General features: G+C 44.6%; 1 protein-coding gene across 1 annotated transcript in view; it reads left to right on the top strand.

Annotated features, from left to right (window-relative positions):
* Window positions 1-20,756, top strand: part of LOC137422153 (protein unc-13 homolog B) — a 745,568-nt gene that overhangs the window by 83,379 nt on the left and 641,433 nt on the right. The window contains exon 6 of the mRNA XM_068108912.2: window positions 13,271-13,349. Coding sequence (XP_067965013.2) covers window positions 13,271-13,349 — 79 coding nt within the window. The remainder of the gene's footprint in view (window positions 1-13,270; window positions 13,350-20,756) is intronic.

Here is a 20,756-nt window from a genome sequence, read left to right as displayed (position 1 = left end):
GAGTAGAGTCGTCAGCAAAGAGATAGGGAGGATTTTCAAGAGAGTCAGAGAGATCATTGATGAAGACCAGAAAAAAGCACAGGGCCCAGAACACTACCTTGGGGAACTCCAGCCTGGATAGGAAGGGGAGATGAGAGAAACACATTCAGGGCCACACGTTGACTACGACGAGAGAGGAAGTCCGCAAGCCATGCGTGGGATTTCATTTATCTAAAAGGACAGCTCCAACTGTACCTAAAAAGCTCAATGTCAAGAAGCTTAAGTTATTTAAGACTCAAATTCAATAAGAAACTGCAATCACACAAGCTTTTAAAAGTGTAAAGCCATCAAATGAGAAATCAATTAACTAGATGGTATTCATAGAATACTTACCCTGCACAGTCAACTTGGTGTGAGCTAACTCTTCTGTTTTTGAACCTTTCTTTTTTGTTGATCCAATATGGCTGCCAGACCACGTGATCGATGACATCATAAATTTATGTTCTCTAAATAATTGTTGCATAGATCATGCTCAATAAATTTTAAACTGATCTGACTAAGCGTTGTCCCTGTTGAATTATGACGTCATAATTATGGCACCAATGACATCATCGTTAACATCTATTCCCCATCTGGAGTTATTTACAATGAGCCACGTTTAGATTTTTTCCTTAGAGCGGTTTTGGAGATATAGAGGTGCAACGTTTTTCGGTTTTTCCAAGATGGCACCTGTAACACATGATCGATGACGTCATGATTATCATTAAAATATTCTAACGGAGGAGGCGCTCCTATGGTGAAAATTTCGTGTCAATCGGACCAAAATTGCAGAGAAAAACATTCATACTGATCAAATCAAGCGTTGTACTTGTCAAATTATGACGTCATAATTAAAGTACCGATGACATCATCATTAACATATCTTATTCCCCAAGCGGAGTACTTGACAATGAGCCAAGTTCCAGTTTTTTTCCATGAAGCGGTTTCGGAGATATAGAGGTGCAACCTTTTTTCGATTTTTCCAAGGTGGCGCCTGTACCATGTGACATATGACGTCATAATTATTATTTTTTAATTCCACAGGAGGAGCCGCTCATATTCTGAAATTTTTTGTGCCAATCGGACTAACAGTTGCAGAGGAATTTTTTTTCATACTGATCTGACCAAGCGTTGCACTTGTCGAATTATGACGTCATAATTATGGCACCGATGACATCATCATCAACATATCTTAGTCCCCAAGGTGAGTACTTGACAGAGAGCATATTCTTAAATTTCCACACCCCCTACCGCCCACAAGACACGTCAATGACATTTCTGCTTAACTTTGCCTTAAGATGGCCAGATAATGTCCACAGGCCGAGCATTGACGGTTGCGAGTGAACACTCTAGTTTGCCATGCCGTGGTCGAGATCCATTGACCAAAGGAAATATAGTGGCAAAGGAGTCATTAGAGGAATGTATTAATCTTGAGTTGCTGCACCTTGACCGTAATTGACGCACCCCGTAACTCAGTTACCTTCTTGTGTTGCATGCAAATGATTTGTGTTTATGGAGATGAATTGCATGGCTGAAGGCAAGAAACATATAATTGCAGCATGCACTCGTTTAAACTCATGGCAACTTGATGTCCGAATGCATGAGTTTTCTTCCTTTTTATTTTCTTCAGAATCGTTAACACAGTGTTGAATAGATGTGCAGGTAGTAGATAAAAAAAATGGAAACACCTGGGTAAATGAGGGACACCAAGTATATTAAAAGGAACGGTTTCCACACGTGTGGCCCATGTGTTAACAAGAGCGGCACTCGGTAGAGCGCATACCTCCGCCTACCTGAACAGTTTATGTTTTGAATCCCAATGATAGGCCGGATCTGGATCTGAACCTGAACCAAAATCGAATGGGCTTGTTCTTGACGCGTAACCAACTCATCCACCAAGTTCCATCTGAATCCGTGCATAACTTTTTGAGATATTGTGCTGTACATGTATATTGGTTTTAGCCCTATCACTTAATGGTGAGGAAACACTGAAATAATTCTGGTTGAATCATTTTCTGGGGGTACGGCTGCTGCTGATGCAATGCCTCTCTCGAACCAGTCTTCTGGTACTCAATTCGCTGACATCAGAAGGATGACAGGGGCTCAAAACTCAGGACCCAAAGATCTCAAGCTGGCCACCTTAACCGTCGAGCCAACACCAGGCTCAACAATATAATTTTCTTGGAATTATGTTTAAAATTGATCATTGCTCATGGAATTGCATAATCTTATAAATATATTAAAAATACACAGTTAATATCAAGGCCTTGTCAACCATTATAAGCTGAAAATTGCAGAGGAAGGATTTTTTTTTTTTTTTGTATACTGAATCGAGGCTCGTGAAAGAGCTGACAACCGCGAGTGAAAGACAGCACAGGGGGACCGCGAGGGAAAGACAGCACAGGGGGACCGCGAGGGAAAGACAGCACAGGGGGACCGCGAGGGAAAGACAGCACAGGGGGACCACGAGGGAAAGACAGCACAGGGGGACCACGAGGGAAAGACAGCACAGGGGGCCGCGAGGGAAAGACAGCACAGGGGGACCGCGAGGGAAAGACAGCACAGGGGGACCACGAGGGAAAGACAGCACAGGGGGACCGCGAGGGAAAGACAGCACAGGGGGACCGCGAGGGAAAGACAGCACAGGGGGACCGCGAGGGAAAGACAGCACAGGGGGGCCACGAGGGAAAGACAGCACAGGGGGACCGTGAGGGAAAGACAGCACAGGGGGACCGCGAGGTAAAGACAGCACAGGGGGACCGCGAGGGAAAGACAGCACAGGGGGACCACGAGGGAAAGACAGCACAGGGGGACCGCGAGGGAAAGACAGCACAGGGGGACCGCGAGGGAAAGACAGTACAGGGGGACCGCGAGGGAAAGACAGCACAGGGGGACCGCGAGGGAAAGACAGCACAGGGGGACCGTGAGGGAAAGACAGTACAGGGGGACCGCGAGGGAAAGACAGTACAGGGGGGCCATGAGGGAAAGACAGCACAGGGGGACCGTGAGGGAAAGACAGCACAGGGGGACCGCGAGGGGGGAAAAAAGGAAGGATTTCCTTTTTCGGGGAAAAAAAAGGATTCGCACAAGAGTGAGGCTCACAGCAGAGATAAATTGCCAATGGGGAAATGGGGCAACAATTTTGCTCCACTGGCAAGGGCATAATGAACAGGAAAGAAAGAGAGATAAGAGGAGGAAACACTGAAATCAGCCAGTAAGATGGTTGGGTCGGGAAGGACCGTTAATGGGGGTAATAAAGATCATGGGTCAAAAGAATGCGGGGTGACACGAGGTGGCGATGCATTGCCTGCTTTAAGTCCTGGAGGAAAGAGTGGGATATAACTGCCTCTGGAAGGTGGTTCCCAAGACGGGAGAAGCGAGGAGCAAAGGAGAAAAGGTTCTGCAGAGAATGCTGAGGTTTCAGTTGGTTTAGGATGCCAACTAGGAGATATTTTCTGCTCATAAAAGATTATAGCTGACGATCCTCCCAAGAAAGGTTGCAGCTCTTGGAGACTTCCCAGGAGCTCCAGAAACCACGTATCACAGATGATGACCACAAAACAAAATTGGGGAATTTACCATCCGGTCCTTATGGAATATTAAACTGAGGGTATGGGTCAATCCTGCATTCACATATTGCTCCAGGAAGCTGACCAGCTGCTTATTACTCCCACTAGGGAGTAATGCATTCACTCGTGTCTGTGTGTGTGTGTGTGTGTGTGTGTGTGTGTGTGTGTGTGTGTGTGTGTGTGTGTGTGTGTGTGTGTGTGTGTGTTCGTGTGTTTGTAAACAAGATATCTGGAAAAGTTCTGAACGGATTTGGATGAAAGTTGGTGGGATGATTGCCCTTGGGATTAGGAAGAATTGATTAGTTTTTGGTGAAGCTCAGGATATTATTCCCGATCCAGGAATTTTTTGAAGGATATTTTTACCATTGGAAGACAGGGCTCATTTTTTTTTCACATTATCTTCTATATATTTTATATTTAACATTGTGATATGAAAATAGTTTTCATATTTGTTGTTAATGTAGTTTAAACTCGTGGTTAGAGCGGTGTATTTTGTTAGCAGCGTCGTCTTCAATGCTCATTTTTTTATTTCTAATAAAGACATATTCTGCTATTTGAAAACCACCAAAGTGTGTATTAGGTTTCCCCGTTTCATAAAATGTATCGTTTGATACGTATAATGCTTTAAAACTGTTTTTTTTTTTTTTTTTTTTTAAACCTCAGAAGAGATATCAACATCTAGCTCAGCGAATGTCATTCGCGGTGTCAGTATTTGATGAACTTATAAAGACTTAGTTCCAGATTTGTCAATGGCTGAGGTATATTAAAAAACGAATAAAACAGATTTGGCAAAATTCCAACTTTTTTTTAAAAGATCGCATATTCACCCAGGGTTGTGAGAGGCTGAAGAAGAAGAAACCTCGCATGGCCTTCCCAGACCAAATAAATAATTCTGGTTCTGGCTCTGAGATTTTCAGGTTTATTACTCCCGCCAGGGAGTAACGCATTCGATCGTGTCCGTTCGTGTGTGTGTGTGTGTGTGTGTGTTCGTATGTTCGTGTGTTTGTGAACAAGATATCTGGAAAAGTTCTGAACGGATTTGGATGAACGTTGGTGGGATGATTGCCCTTGGGCTAAGGAAGAATTGATTCGTTTTTGGTGAAGCTCAGGATATTATTTCGGATCCAGGAATTTTTTTGGGAAATTTTTTTGGGAAAGATTTTTTCTGTTTTATGCATTAAAGCTTTTATTATTATTCCTAAATGATGTTTTTCTCCTCTAATTCCGAGATATATCAAAATAAATTATCTGACAGTTGGGGCCTACTTTCTTTTTCATTTATTGTTTTGGGGAGAGGGGATGTTAAACAAAGCGTATTATTCCAACTAAACCCACGGCGGGAGTATGCGCTCTACTGAGTGGCGTTCTAGTTCTATCTAGATCGGCGGAGAGGGATGCTACCTGGCAGAGGGGGTGAGGAATTATCTTCCACTGAGTAACATCATCTTCAAAGTGAAACTGTGGATTCATAAAATACTCGTATTTTTGATGGCCAGGGTAATGATATTTCCATCAATAGTGACCCAACTTAGCTCTGATACTCCCATCCCCAAGTGCTTCTGTAATAACATTAATTAAAACAGTACTCGTTGCATGATATTCAACTTCCTTTGAATTAGGCCTAGTTATTGTACGTATGATTTTGTTCGTCCTGTGCAAAAAAACCTATCCTTGTAAACTTTTGAGTTGCATTCTGGAGTATCACTTGTCAGTTGATGTCATTTTGTTGGAGTCGCTTGATTTGTCATCATCATGTGTTGTGGTTTGGGTTAGTCCTAAATGTAGTTTTCCTGAATGTTTGTTGTTAATACAAGCCGCGTACCCATGCTGATGTTACCTGACATGAGTGCTCGAGTCCCAATTGTGATTCCACTCACGAGGATATATTGTTCCCGCAAGAGCAGTTCGTGAAAATAGGAATAGCTTTAGATTCGATAATTGAACTTCGAGGTTATCTTGCGATGGATATCTTGCATTGTCTTGTGTTGTGTTTTATCGTATTATCTTGTGTTGGATATGGAACCGAGGAGTTATGGAAAGCAAAGATGCCAATTTTCTGGATTATATTGATTGATCAAAATGGTTGTTAATTTAATTATTTTATTGCTGTTCGGGGCAAATTGAGATCTGGATTATTTAATTACTGTTACTGTAATTGTAGGCACAGCTGACCGCTGTCTTCTTGTTTACAACAAAATAAACCATTTTAAACTCTACGTTCAGCTATTGGCTTGCCATGTCATGGTTCCTCAGTTACAACACAATGGATTTTTCAGTGAAAAGAGAAATCATCAATATTGACCAAAAAGAGGGTTCATCCCAGAATGCTACTTTGAGTGATGCCAGCTCGTAAGGTAGAGCGAGGGAGAGAATGCCATCCATAGCAACTCTCTGCTTGCCAAAGCCAATCTGTTAGACAGTCAAGGATACCATTTTATTGACCATTTGAAAAGCACGGTCAGCTTCCGGGCAGAATCAAATATATGGGAGAATTTCAGTGAGATGGCCCAGAGCTCTTGTTTGAGATTGAGGACATCCATCCTTTGGTGACATAGAGGAAGTATAATGTCCATTGTGGAATGTCTTGGGCAGAGCTGCAGAAGCCAAGGTGATGACCAGGCATCAGATAATTAGAGAATGCATTTGTCTTGAGGTCTGTCTCAATGATCAATTCCATGACTTTGCTTATGATGGGAAGATGGCTGGCTGAGTCAAAGGTCGCTCGGAATATCTCAACCTTTCTGGGAAGGAATCTTCCATGCTGGTGGAAGTTTTCAGCGATAGGGTTACGGGACATCATAAGCACAGGCAGAGAGGGATTCGGGACTTGGGCCTTTTTTGCAAACGCAGAGTTGAGCAATCATCCTTCGCGAGAGCCGCATCCAGATTGCCACCCATTCCATCATGAGTGCCAGAACTGATTAGGAGCAAGTTTCAGAAACGGATTCTTTTTTTTTTTTACAGGGTCGAGGCTCGTAGAAGAGCTAGAAGACAGGACGGATCAGGACGCAGCATAACAAAAGGAAGAGCAGAAAGAGAAGGGGGAAATGCCAACAGCAGGGCCGAGGGCCAATTGCTACTAATGTTTTATGCACGGTGAGAGAAATGTTACTTCAAACCTCAGGTGGGCCTGATCTTGAATCCTGGCATGGTTGAGGACAGAAATCCAATGGTTCTGAACTTTACTAAGAGACCTCAGACTTCCATTGGTGGAGTTGGATTTTCAGGAGGAAAAGGCAATCAGCTTTCTGGAAGTTGCCTTTCAGCACATGAATCATTGTACCGGGGATGTTGTATTTGGCAGAATATCTGGAGGCATTTAAGGCATGAACAGATTACGGGGTGAGAGTAGAGGTTCATGATAAATGAGTTAAAGGCACTTTTTCACCAGATATGAAGAGATAGCAGACCAGTTAGTGAAATAGATGGTGGCCTGCAGGCCAAATCAATCTGCCTGATTAAACTGTCAGACATGATGACACATTGGAGGTTTTCTGAAAACTGCTAAAGACACAGACGGAGGATAGGATTGGAGGAGAGCACATAATCTGAGGAGCCAAGTTGGAGCAATATGTGAAATATGGGTCGGGAATCCAACAGATTGGGGTAAAGCCTGAAGCGTCGCAAAAGGTCATGGTTGCAATACCATGAGCAGGAATTCCGGGATTGAAGACAAGGCAGCTGGCATGGAATTGGTTGAGGTCATTAGTGAATTGGTTGAGAACTGGAGTGGGAGGACACGGGAGAGAGTCTAAGTTGACCGAGAGACGATTCACCATAAACAAGACTGCTGCAGATAGGGGCACAACTCCAGACATATTCCATCAGAATTGGAGGAGAGGCAGTTTCAACTGGGCAGGACGGACACAATGACAAAGGAAGTTCCTGGTATGGAGCATAACGCTGTCACCAGCATGATCATGGGACCTGCCATTGTAATACAAGGGAAAGAGTGAGCGAGAGAGCAAGTCAGAGATATCCTGTGAAGGTAGTTTCTATTCGGCAGGTGACACAAGCTGAATGGATGACTCAGTAAGTCTGCTATTGTTGTATATATTATTGCTATTCGCACTAAAGTAAGGTATGTTTGGCTGAAGTAAGGTGCCATCTATTTATTATATATGCACAAGTTAGGGGAGGATGTTCAAGGCAGTGCAAAGGTATTGGTGTGGTGGGATAGGTGGAGTTGTAGGATTCGGTAGGTAGAGTCAAAATCAAATTGGGAGTTCAAATGAAATCAAATTATCGAATCAAAATTCAAATCGAATCGAATCCAAAAAAAAATTGGGAGTCAAAATTTCTACCATTGTTTTCACAATAGTTACATAACCTCTGGTTAACAGGTGCCTTACAGGTGGATGATGCAGTAATGATAAGCATACCTGTGTGTTTCACTGTCAATTGGGGATAGTTTGAACAAAATGGCTATTCATAATGTCACATCGACAATTCCTTTTCAAATATGATATTTCTTGCAATATTCGTTTTACGTCTTTAAGTTTGAATTGGTTAAAATCGTGCTTCTTTGATTCCTTGGTAAAGTTTATTTGTCTTTCACCACGTTTATTGCTTACTACAGTAAGGATTACGTGCCTTTTGTGAGCAATAAGGTCCTGCAGATGTCTTTGTGATTTAACGTTTATTTCTTTGGATTTGTGTGGTACAGAATTTCTCAAGAGGGCTTTTAGAAAGCAACATTCGTTTTGAAGGTATTCAATCAATTTCATGTTGTGCATGGTTTTTCAGGCCTGAAGGATGGCCTAGAGATATGCACATTCACTTCTAAGCTGCCTAGCCTGGGTTAATGTCTCGGCCCAGCTATAAACTGTCGTCCTGGTGTTTCACAGGCAATCCCTCATCGATGTTTGTGTGATGTCATTCCTCGCAAGGACGCTAAACTGGGAATCCCATCTACCTTCATTAGGTGGTGGACGTTAAGATCACATGGTGTAGTTTGCAAAGAGTAGGCAAGCTATCGCTTTTCTCATTGAGAGAAAAACAATCAACGAGATTCGTTTTTGTATATTTTATTTAATTAAGCACCATTACTTTTTTAAATTAACACATCATTCAAATCAACCATTGCTGCTTTTCTCTGATTATAAAACTTTTCAAATCTTTGCAAGAATTTGACTCCGACAAACCCGTCGTTCTCCTCACCATTTTATTAATGCCTCTCCCTGTCAGCCCCGTCAAATAATTCTACTTCAGGAAAGTTTTACAAAAATCAATGCAACTGATATATTTCATTCGACATTTTCTCCTGATGGCCACTTTTTCATTCCAACTGCGTTTTACAGTGTCGGCAGAAATATCATCTGTCTGTGACTGCCTTTGTTGTCCAGCAAGTTTAAACAGTGCATATAATGGAAGTTGCAGTGTTGGTGTAAAAACTGGTAGACAGATTCTTTCTAATATTTATATCTCTATATATAAAGGAGGAGTGTCTGTGTGTGTGTGTGTGTGTGTGTGTGTGTGTGTGTGTGTGTGTGTGTGTGTCTGTCTGGATGTCCGCTTATAACCTCAAGAACTACACATCGGAGAAAAGTTTTAGACACAGATTCGGAATCAGCATAAAATCCCGGTGATTTTAGGCTACTCTGTATTTTAATATCAATGGTTTAAAAAACCGCGCCAGATGCAATTCCATGGTGTAGTTTGTGGCGGCGCTAGACGTTCGGGGTGTATTGCAATGGTTTGTCGGGGTTGGCTGTGGGTCCAGAATAGCTCCCATTTCCTTATGTTCTTCCACTTTTATTTTGATTCTTCTGTTACAACGCCTTCCTTATCGACCTTATATCCCCCCGACGAGGCCTCTACATAATTTCATGCGGCAGAATTTCGTGCATTTTGAGTGAAAGAAGTGAGACGAGGTTGTAGGAGGAAGAAGAGGCGCGGTCACTGTGGAGGCCTTATCGTGAGTGGAAATGGCGGAAATTGCGTTTGTATCGCAAAGTAAAGGATCTGCATTCATTTCTGAACTTGCATTGGTGGATTGTTATACATCTGCATTATTTTTCATAAAAAAACTTTATGTTGAACTTGAAGGCTCCAAGCACGGACTATATATATAGCCCTCATTGAGGTAAAAATAAAAGTAAAAAGCCTGCTATCGTTTGCCAAGCTAGCCGTTCCCCCTCCCCTCCCCTCCCTCCCCCTCCCCTCCCTCCTCCCCCCTCACCCCCCTCCCCCTCCCCCTCACCCCCTCCCCCCTCCCCCTCACCCCCTCCCCCCTCCCCCTCACCCCCTCCCCCCTCCCCCTCACCCCTCCCCCCTCACCCCCCTCCCCCTCCCCCCTCACCCCTCCCCGTCCCTCCCCCTCACCCCCTCCCCATCCCTCCCCCTCCCCACTTCCCCGCCACTCTCCACTCCCTCCTCCCCCCTCACCTCCCCTTCCCCCTCACCTCCCCTTCCCCCTCACCTCCCCTTCCCCCTCACCTCCCCTTCCCCCTCACCTCCCCTTCCCCCTCACCTCCCCTTCCCCATCCCCCTCCCCTCCCCCTCCCCCCTCCCTCCTCTCCCTCCCTCCCTCCCCTCCCCCTCCCTCCCTCCCCCTCCCCCTCCCTCCCCCTCCCTCCCTCCCCCTCCCCTCCCCTTCCCCCTCCCCCTCCCCCTCCCCCTCCCCTTCCCCCTCCCCTCCCCCCTCCCTTCAAGAGGTTCAAGTCACGTTGGTCACGTGACTGTATATATATATATATATATATATATATATATATATATATATATATATATATATATATATATATATATATATATATATATATATATATATATATATATATATATGTTTATGTTTATGTATTTGTATATGTATATGTGTGGCGGTTATCACACTTTATGTCTATAATCCTCAGAGGTCATGAGACTTGTCTTGGTTTCAAAAGCATGTCTTTAATGCACGTGAAAACTGAAAAAGAAAAATACAGCCATTTAATACATGCCGTTACTTATGGCGGCATAACAAACTTGCTCTATGATTTACACAAAACCTACTACGATACATTTTGCATCCACACAATACAATCATTTTCCTAAAGTTACTTCAAGAGGTTCAACAATAAATTTAGATTCAGCTTACCTCTATCCAAGGGTCGGTATTAAAGAGAAAACATCGAAATTGGAGCCAATCAGTTATTTTGCTCATCGCGGGAAAAACAGTATGGCGGGAAGAAGGCGGAAGTGCAAGAATGCTAATACAGCGCCCAGCCACCACAGGAAGTCATAATAATAATATTTGCTGAAACAACAGTTACATGGCTCCTCTAATTTGACATTTCAAATTATCTTTAAACAATCAAAAAACCCAAATCTACCAGTTACAATGATGCAATAAATGCAATTAACCACAATTAATGTATTCAAAATTATCATCAACTGAAAACAAGAATGAATGAACGTTTTAAGGCCATTTTCCCCGCTGGAGCGGGAGTTAGCCTTGCGGGCCCCATGACAATCATGGTTCGCTGTTTGAGGCAATGTTTTTATGGCCGGATTGCCCTTCCTGACGCCAACCCTTGGTCGCCTCTTACGATGCGCAGGGATACGGTGTACCTATTCTAAACCGGGGTACACACCATGATCATTCATCCCAGCAAGCTGGTACTCAATTTGCCGACCTCGGAAGGATGACAGGCTGAGTCAACCCCCCTTGGCGTTAATTCAGCGATCGACCGGGATTCGAACCCAGGATCGTAAGATCCCAAGCCCGCACCCTAACCGCTAAGCCAACACCAGGCTTCAACTGAAAGCAAGCATACAGAGAAACCCTGAATTCATGAAGCAAGATAATCCAACATGTATCTACATTGTCCAATAGTCCATTAGTGATTTGGCTCCTCGTCAGGGGATTCCCGGTGCAACAACAACACAATATTGTGGATGGGTCTTTCAAATACAGATTTTCCAACTTGGATCTTGACCTTCCGGGTGTGTCCATCTTGTCCAGGGTAAGCCTCGATCACACGATCAATGTGTGTATCCTCATCTATATATTTTCGCTTTAAAAATGATTTTCTCTGGAACTGCTTGTCCGATTGATGAAAACCTTCCGATATAGGAGGGACTCCACATTGAGAATATTTTAATGCTAACTCTAATGTCATAGGTCACATGGTGTCAGGGTTGCAGTTGAGTCCACCTGGTCCGAGTCAAAGTCTGAGTCCGAGTACAAGCTGAGTCCGAGCTGTCTGAGTACAAGTCCGAGTCCTGATTTTTAGCTCACCTGTAACGTAGTTCCGGGGAGCTTATGGGATGGTGCGTCGTCCATCTGTCAGTCAGTCAGTCAGTCAGTCCGTCCGTCAAACCGTCGGTCCGTAAACACTTGCAACTTCTTTGCCAAAATTGCTGATGGGATTGTGACCAAAATTGGCTAAAATTATCTTTGTTATGTTGCAACTCAAGTTTGTTCATGGCATAAAAAATAATCTGGGTTTAAGAGGATCTACCGGGGGTTAAAGTGGGTCCAGGTTTGACCCCCCTAAAATAGGAATTTGCTTTTTCCTCTGAAACTACACACACTATTTTGATGAAACTTGACCACAACCTTAATTACCCGTGATGTACCAAGGCTTATTCACGGCATTATGAAAATCCGGGTCTAAGAGGGTCTATGGGGGATCAAAGTGGGTCCAGGTTTGACCCCCTAAAATAGGTATTTGCTTTCTGCTCTGAAACTGCACACGGAATTCCGATGAAACTTGACCACAGCCTTCATCACCCTTTACTTACCAAAGGTTGTTCATGGCATTCAAAAATATTGGCCCTAATGGGAGTATACAGCGGGGGGGCCGGGGGGGTGGGGGTAGGGTTGCCCCTCCCACCAAATAGGTATTTGCTTTCTTCTTAGAGACTACACATACAATTCCGATGAAACTTTACCATTACATTCCGTTCATCACCCGTGATGTACCAACATTTGCTGATGGCATTAAAAATTATCGGGGTATAAGTTGGTCTACGGAAGGGTTGCCCTCCAACATAGGTACTTGCTTTCTGCTCCGAAACCACACACATGATTTCAATGAAACTTGACCACAACCTTCATCAACCGTGATGCACCAAAGTTTGTTCACGGCATTAAGAACAGGTTTTAAAGGGATGTACGCGGGAGTGAGGGGGAGGGAGTTTGACCCCCTAAAATAGGTATTTGCTCTCTTCTCCCAAACTACACACACAATTTTGATGAAACTTGATCACGACCTACATCACCCGTGATCTACCCATGTCTGTTAATGGCATTAGAAAAATCGGGGTCTAACTACAAACAACAACCAATGAGAGGGAAATAAATAGACAAACGATAGAATATTAACAGAAGGCAATTTGGTGATTTATTACTTTGAGTTGAAGCCCCCAAAAAACAAGGACAGAACAAATATGAACTGGCAATTATCATCATAGTTTCGTAAGTTCACCTTCACACACTTTTCGACTTCTTCCGAATCATCACTCGTGTTATTTATTTCACTTTATTCTGGAACGGTGTTATTTCAGCTTTATTGACATATTTATGAAAGACGTTGTACTTTGTTGAGCAATTTTGGGCTTTGGTTTCTATTAGTTTATATTGTGCATATTTTGAAATTTTTAAAACTTGCATCAATTTTTTTTCAGATTTTATCTTTTTTTCACTTCAGCCAAAACGTTTTGTCCCTGACCTCAATTCAACTTGTCCCCGACTGCAGGTTAAGGAAGGCTGAGGTTGTTCCTCCACGTGAACGTTGGGTTCATGCCATCGAGAAGGTCCGCGCCCAGATCCGTGAAGTGAGGATTTGCATTTGGCCATACCTAGCATACAACACCACTAAATATTATCTGTTGCATCTCCATACACTCAACAACATATAAGCATCACTATTTCAGCCTCTATAAGCCATAAAATTTCTGCTGAATTGTTCCTTGAGAGGGACCCACTTAGATGTGGCACACTTGGATCCGTTTTCGCCATCATACATTCCAAGACGTTTATTAACTCGTGCAAGAAAAAAGAAAACTTTTGTTGCTCTTTAAAGCTCTTGTTTTCAAATGATAGTGAATGTGATTCATGCACACGTTTAGATGTGAAGAGATTTGTCTGGGTAGTGCGTGTCCATGATGTTCCCTTTCTAGCAATGAGACTGCAGTTCCAGAGCCTTCAACAAAGCAGTTTGAAGAGCACTTCCTATCATTTGCAACTCTGGTAAGTCTGTCGACTTTTCTTGAGTTGTTTCATGAAAATTAATAACGCTGACATTGTCTCTACGTTGTCCTCACACTATTTGCCAATGATGACAATTGGCTGGATAACATCAAATTGCATTTCAATATTCACATCATTCAAATAAACTCCACATTGCGATTCCATTTGCAAACTATTCCCCAGGCAAGAAAATCTGCTCACACAAAATGGTACCATAATAGACGGTAAAGACCATGGCTAATAAAGTTCACCTTCACAGGTCTCATCATGTGGACTGCAGTGACTGTTTTGTTTTACTTTTGCTTTGTTTTAATCATTGTCAGTGCTAACCTTTTTAAGGAGGTATGGAGGTTTTTTTAGTGCTCTGAATAGACACCTGGTATTCAAGGTTTCATTAATAATTTACGGAATTGTCTCATACACACAGGTATTTTTTATGGAAACACATGGGTATTTTTGTTGTGATGCTTGGAATAACATAGTGTGATTTTAATCATACTATTTAATCGCAAAAAATCTCACTTGCAGACAGCTCGAAGGCGAGTACCGAACCTTAATCACTTTGAAGACATTCTGAGAACTCATACAAGGGGAGTGAATTTTATTTTTTTAAATATAAGATCGAGGTTCGTGTAAGAGCTAACATATTAAACACAAAAACGTAAACTGACACATAAAACATACAATAAAGAGAGTGGGAGACAAGAGGGGGAGAGAGAGGAAGCACATAAGCACAACAACAGTAGAGAACAGGGATGTCGGTAGATCTGTGGAAGGTAGAGGGCTGGGGGGTGGGGGGGGGGGGGGTACACAGCATAAAACAAATGAACACAATTAGGAATTTCAAGAAAGAAGTCGGAGATTGAAATGTGGATTTGGGGTGTATTAATGGGGTAGAAAATATCAAGGTTTTCGATGGGGGATCAAGGATAAGAGATGGTAGTGAACAGCTGTTTTAAAGACCTGGAGGGAGGAGTGGGATTGATGAGAGAGGGAGGTTTTCCAAATGCGGGAGAAAAGAGGAATGGAAAGTGAAGGTGAACAGAGTTTTGGTTTTGGCAGTTTCACCAGAAGAGGGTTGCAGGCAGATCTTGTGCATCTGGAAGGAATATTTTGGGGACAGCACAGACAGAGCAGGGGGAGCTAGGCCGGAGAGGAGTCGGTAGAAGACAGAAAGACAACCAACCTGCCTGCGGTGAGCGAGTGAAAGGCCCTCAGAATCAGCTTCATCGCCGGAGATTCCAATGATCCTGAAAGCTTTGCTTTCAAACATGTGAAGCTGAGCTAGGTGTGAGGCAGGTGCATCAGCCCAGAGGGGAGAACAGTGTTAACGTTTAACTTAACACACTGAACAAATTAACTTAAACGTAGCATTATGAACTTAACGTAACACTTAAATGAATCTTAACACTAAACAGATTTCATTTCTAAGTTGTCCATGCTATGATTCCTAGCTGTGATGGAGTGTATAAATTAAGGGAGGTGCCCAAAGTGCGACTCTCTTTATATGGGATCGTTTCTCTGTATGCAACTTTAACATGGGGACTGAAAATAAACTTCTTATTATGCCACATCCCATTTTGAAACAAGACCGAAAGTCTAACAGCGGCATAGCCGGGCTTGTAAAATATTATAAACCACAAACACACATGATTAGCTTTTTAAACAGTCGCTAATGCTGTTTATAACATTAAACAGAACTAGGATTCCGTTTCCGGTCCGGTCGTGAGAGGACGCTGGCGTCACTTGCTCGGCGCTTCTCTGACTGGACCATTGTCCGTATCTTGCTTTCCTGGTGGTCGTGGCGGATTTTTGGCCATTGAGTCTGCCCTCTGCACGGTTCCGGCTCTGCTCTGCTGCTCCTGGCTTCACCTGCTCGGCTCCTTCGCTGTTTCCTCGGGCTCACTCTCGTGGGTTGTGCCCATTGTTTGCAGCGGCGGTGGTGGCGGTTTGCCGCCGTGATCTTGATTAGCGGCGGCGGTCGTTTGCCGCTGCATTTGCCGCTTTGCCTCCTCAACCTTGGCCTCGTGCTCGTCTCTTCACTCCTGTCTGCCCTCTGCATGGTCCCGGCTCTGCTCCTGGCTTCACCTGCTCGGCTCCTTCGCTGTTTCCTCGGGCCCACTCCCGTGGGTTGTGACGATTGTTTCGCCTCCTCACCCTTGGCCTCGTGCTCGTCCCTTCGCTCCTGCTGGCATGGCTCTGCGGTACTCCGCCGCAAGGCTTCTCCTGCTTAAAACCCGCTCCACCCCATCATGCATCTCTGCAATCAAATCGAATGGACTCCTGCGTCGACCCAGGTACATTCACCGTGGCTCCGGTCGTAAGTTTGTTTATTTACAATCAGGTCACTCCATCCCCATCCTCTGGTCGGCTCAGCGCACTCCCACTCATCGTCCCAACACACCTGGTCACAACAACGCACAAAATCGCACCTCCTGTCTGCGAACCCTGGCCAAATCACCTGGATTCATACCCGCCGTACAAAACAACATCAAGCTCACCCTGTTCAATACCCGGTCCCTCAACAACAAATGCCTCATCCTGAACGACTACATCCTGGAAAATAAACTGGACTTTCTCTGTCTCACTGAGACCTGGCAACAACCACTGGACTACTACACGCTCAACCTCACCACACCCAATGGATATTCTTACATCAATAAACCACGCTCGGAGGGCCAAGGTGGTGGAATTGCCGTTATTCACCGACAAGACATCAAGACCAACCTCATCTCCATCTCATCTGCTCCATCATTTGAACACCTGGCTTTTAAACTCTCTGGTCACACACAGTCAGTCATGGCTGTTGTCTACCGCCCTCCCAAACCACACCCATCATTCCTGTCTGACTTCTCCTACTTTCTGACCCAGCTATGTTCCCTCTCCCCCTCAATCCTCCTCCTTGGTGATTTCAATATCCACATGGACTCCACTGACTCCACGCTAACCACTGACCTCACTGATTTACTCACCTGCTTTAACCTCACTCAACATGTCAACTTTCCTACCCATAACCGTGGTCACATTTTGGACCTTGTCTGCTCTACTGGACTAATTTTGCACCATCTCTCTGGCTCCGACCTCACTCTCTCTGACCACCTAGCCATCACTCTGACCATCAACATCCCCACCCCAGCACCAAGGCATTATCGCACTATCAACTTCCGTAAGCTAAACGCTCTTTCACCTACCTCATTCTCATCGACCCTCTCTGGAAAAAATGTCCACTTCTCCCTTCGTTGACCTCCACACCCCTTCTGACCTCACTGACTACTACAACCACACTCTCTCCTCCTGCCTTGACCAACTTGTGCCTATAAAAACCAAAACAGTTTCTTTCACCCATTCTGCTCCCTGGTTTACCCCTGAACTCCGCCTGATGAAAACTCGTGCTCGCCAACTTGAAAGACTCCGCAATAAAACAGGTCTCACAGTTCACTCCCAGGCCTACAAGGACCACATACAACACTATAAAGATGCCCTCTCCCGCGCCCGCTCCGCCTACTACTCTCAAATTATCCACTCTGGCTCCGGAAACCCAAAAGCACTCTTCTCTACAATAAACAAACTCCTTAGCCCCCCTGAACACCACCACCCAGTCATTCACAATAGACAACTGCATCTCCTTCCTTTCATTCTTCCAACGCAAAATTGAAAACATCTACAACAGCTTGACCACCGCCGCACCCGCTCCCCCTCAAACCACCTGCCCCCCCTTATCCTGCCATCCCCTGTCTCAATTCTCCCCAGTCTCCCCTACTGACCTCTCTGAACTCCTCATCGGAATGAAAACTGCCACCTGCACTCTTGACCCCATCCCCTCCAGCTTTGTCAAGGCCTCCCTTCCTGCTCTCTCTCCACTTATCATTGCAACAATAAACTCCTCCCTGTCTACAGGCATCGTCCCACCATCCCTCAAAATTGCTGCTGTTACCCCCATTCTGAAAAAACATGGACTAAACCCTGACACCCTAAATAACTTCAGACCCATCTCCAACCTACCCTTTCTGTCAAAGGTTTTGGAACGCGCTGTAGCCACTCAACTCAAACATCACCTCTCTGCCAATAACCTGTATGAAACATTCCAATCCGGATTCCGCTCCAACCACAGTACTGAAACTGCTCTCCTCAAAATCACCAACGACCTTCTCCTCTCCTCTGACGCTGGCAACCTCAACATTCTCATCCTCCTCGACCTCAGCGCCGCCTTTGACACCATCGATCACACCATCCTCCTCACCCGACTTGAAACCACCTTTAACATTACCGGCACTGCCCTCTCTTGGATTAAATCATACCTCTCTGACAGACGTCAGTTCATCTCCATCAATAACTGCAAATCCCCTACTGCTCCCCTCCCCCAAGGTGTCCCCCAAGGTTCAGTTCTTGGCCCCCTCCTCTTCATCCTTTACCTGTCCCCCCTCGGTCACTTAATCCGCCGTCATGGTCTCCAATTCCACTGCTTCGCCGATGACATCCAGCTTTTCATCTCCACGAAGTCCATCTCCACCGCCACCCACTCTATCCTGACAAACTGCATCACTGAAATAAAATCCTGGCTTCAAATCAACTTCCTCAAACTTAACTGTGATAAATCTGAAATAATCATCATTGGCCCAAAAACGCTCACCAAGTCCACCCATAACTTTGCCCTCAACATCGACGGTTTCCCAGTATCCACGTCCCCTCACATCCGGAATCTTGGCATCATCTTTGACCAAACCCTCTCCTTCGACAAATACACTAAACAGATCACAAAGACAGCCTTTCACCTGAAAAACATCGCCCGTCTCCGTCCATCCCTCTCCTCCGTGGCTGCAGAAACCCTCATCCACGCCTTCATCACTTCCCGTCTGGACTACTGCAATAGCCTCCTTTATGGTTCACCCTCAACAATCACCAATAAACTCCAATACATTCAGAACTCTGCTGCCCGTCTACTCACCCATTCCCGGACCCGTGACCACATCACCCCCGTCCTTTACAAGCTTCACTGGCTCCCCATCTCCCAGAGAATCCAGTACAAAATCCTCCTCTTGACCTACAAAGCCCTCCATAACCTGGCCCCATCCTACCTGGCTGACCTCCTCTCCAGACACACTCCCACCCGCAACCTCCACTCTGCTGGTACCAACCTCCTGACCCCCCCCCCCATCCGGACCAAATTTAGATCCTGGGGGGACAGGGCCTTCTCCATCGCTGCTCCCACCCTCTGGAACTCGCTACCTCACACCATCAGAGACTCCTCCTCACTCACCACATTCAAAACATCACTCAAGACCCACCTGTTCAACACTGTATTCTACATTTAACCCACAGCATCTAACCCCTGACTATCTCCTCTCCTTCTCCCTCCTTTGTGCTTTGAATATTTCCCTATTGATTCTTCTTTTTTTGCAATTGTTTTTATGTTTTGCTATGCATTATGTTTTGCACTCTGTCAAAGCGTCTTTGGGCTTCCTGAAAAGCGCTATCTATCTATAATTCCATTAATCTCTGTGTGTATGTGTGTTTGTATGTGTGTATGTGTGTATGTGTGTATGTGTGTATGTGTGTATGTTTGTCTGTGACCGCTGTTTCTCGACAACCACGGGTCCGATATACTTTGAACTTGCCAGGTATATTGCTGGGGACCCGAGGATGTGCCTTTTCAAGGTTTCATATTAATCGGACAAGTACTTACCGAGCTATGGCGATTTCTTTACCAAACACTGCAAGCCGTTCGCTTTGGACCAAACCATTGCATGTAAATAGAGGGGGGGGGGTTCTGTGGTCGTTGTGAATGGACCAAACCATTCATGTAAATAGAGGGGGGGGGGGTTCTGTGGTCGTTACTGCCACGTGGTTTCAAAGTTTTTTTTTGTTGTTGTTGTTTGCACGCATGTTTTTTTGCACCCACGTACGGGCACGCCCTAGGATGTTTACACACACACACCCCTACACAAATTTTTTTTTTTTTTTTTTTTGGCAAGGAACGGGCACCCACGTACGGGCACGTCCTAGCTTATATATAGTACGGGCATGCCCTAGTATAAAATAAATGCATTATTATTATTATTATTATTATAAACAAAGAAATTTGAAGGAATCTTGACATCCATGAGGAAAGTTTTACTGACAGAACTGAGGGAAGATCTACTGTAATCTATATACCCCACAAGGGTTGGGTTAATAACATGTTATCAAAAAACCGAGGATAATTCCTTACTTCCATGGTTGTTTGTACCATACACCCCATAGCATGGATTCATGAACCATACACCGCTTCAATCCATTAACTTTCGTAATTAATCCGTTTTCGTAATAGTAATAATAATATATAATCTATCTATAATTCCAGTAATCTCTGTGTGTCTGTGTGTCTGTGTGTCTGTGTGTCTGTGACCGCTGTTTCTCGACAACCACGGGTCCGATATACTTTAAACTTGCCAGGTATATTGCTGGGGACCCGAGGATGTGCCTTTTCAAGGTTTTAAATTAATCGGACAAGTACTTACCGAGCTATGGCGATTTAGCCGTTCGCCGTTCGCTTTGGCGTTGCGAATGGACCAAACCATTCATGTAAATAGAGGGGGGGGGGGGGGGGGTTCTGTGGTCGTTCGCTTTGGCTTTGCGAATGGACCAAACCATTCATGTAAATAGAGGGGGGGGTTCTGTGGTCGTTGCGAATGGACCAAACCATTCACATCGAATCATCGAATCACATCGAATGGACCAAACCGTTCGCTTTGGACCAAACCATTGCATGTAAATAGAGGGGGGGGTTCTGTGGTCGTTGCGAATGGACCAAACCATTCATGTAAATAGAGGGGGGGGGGGGTTCTGTGGTCGTTACTGCCACGTGGTTTCAAAGTTTTTTTTTGTTGTTGTTGTTTGCACGCATGTTTTTTTGCACCCACGTACGGGCACGCCCTAGGATGTTTACACACACACACCCCTACACAAATTTTTTTTTTTTTTTTTTTTTGGCAAGGAACGGGCACCCACGTACG

This window comes from Myxine glutinosa, chromosome 2 (genome assembly GCF_964187855.1).
Source record: "Myxine glutinosa chromosome 2, kmMyxGlut1.1, whole genome shotgun sequence".
NCBI classification, from domain to species: Eukaryota; Metazoa; Chordata; class Myxini; order Myxiniformes; family Myxinidae; genus Myxine; species Myxine glutinosa.
This window is presented reverse-complemented; position numbering and strand designations above follow the sequence as displayed.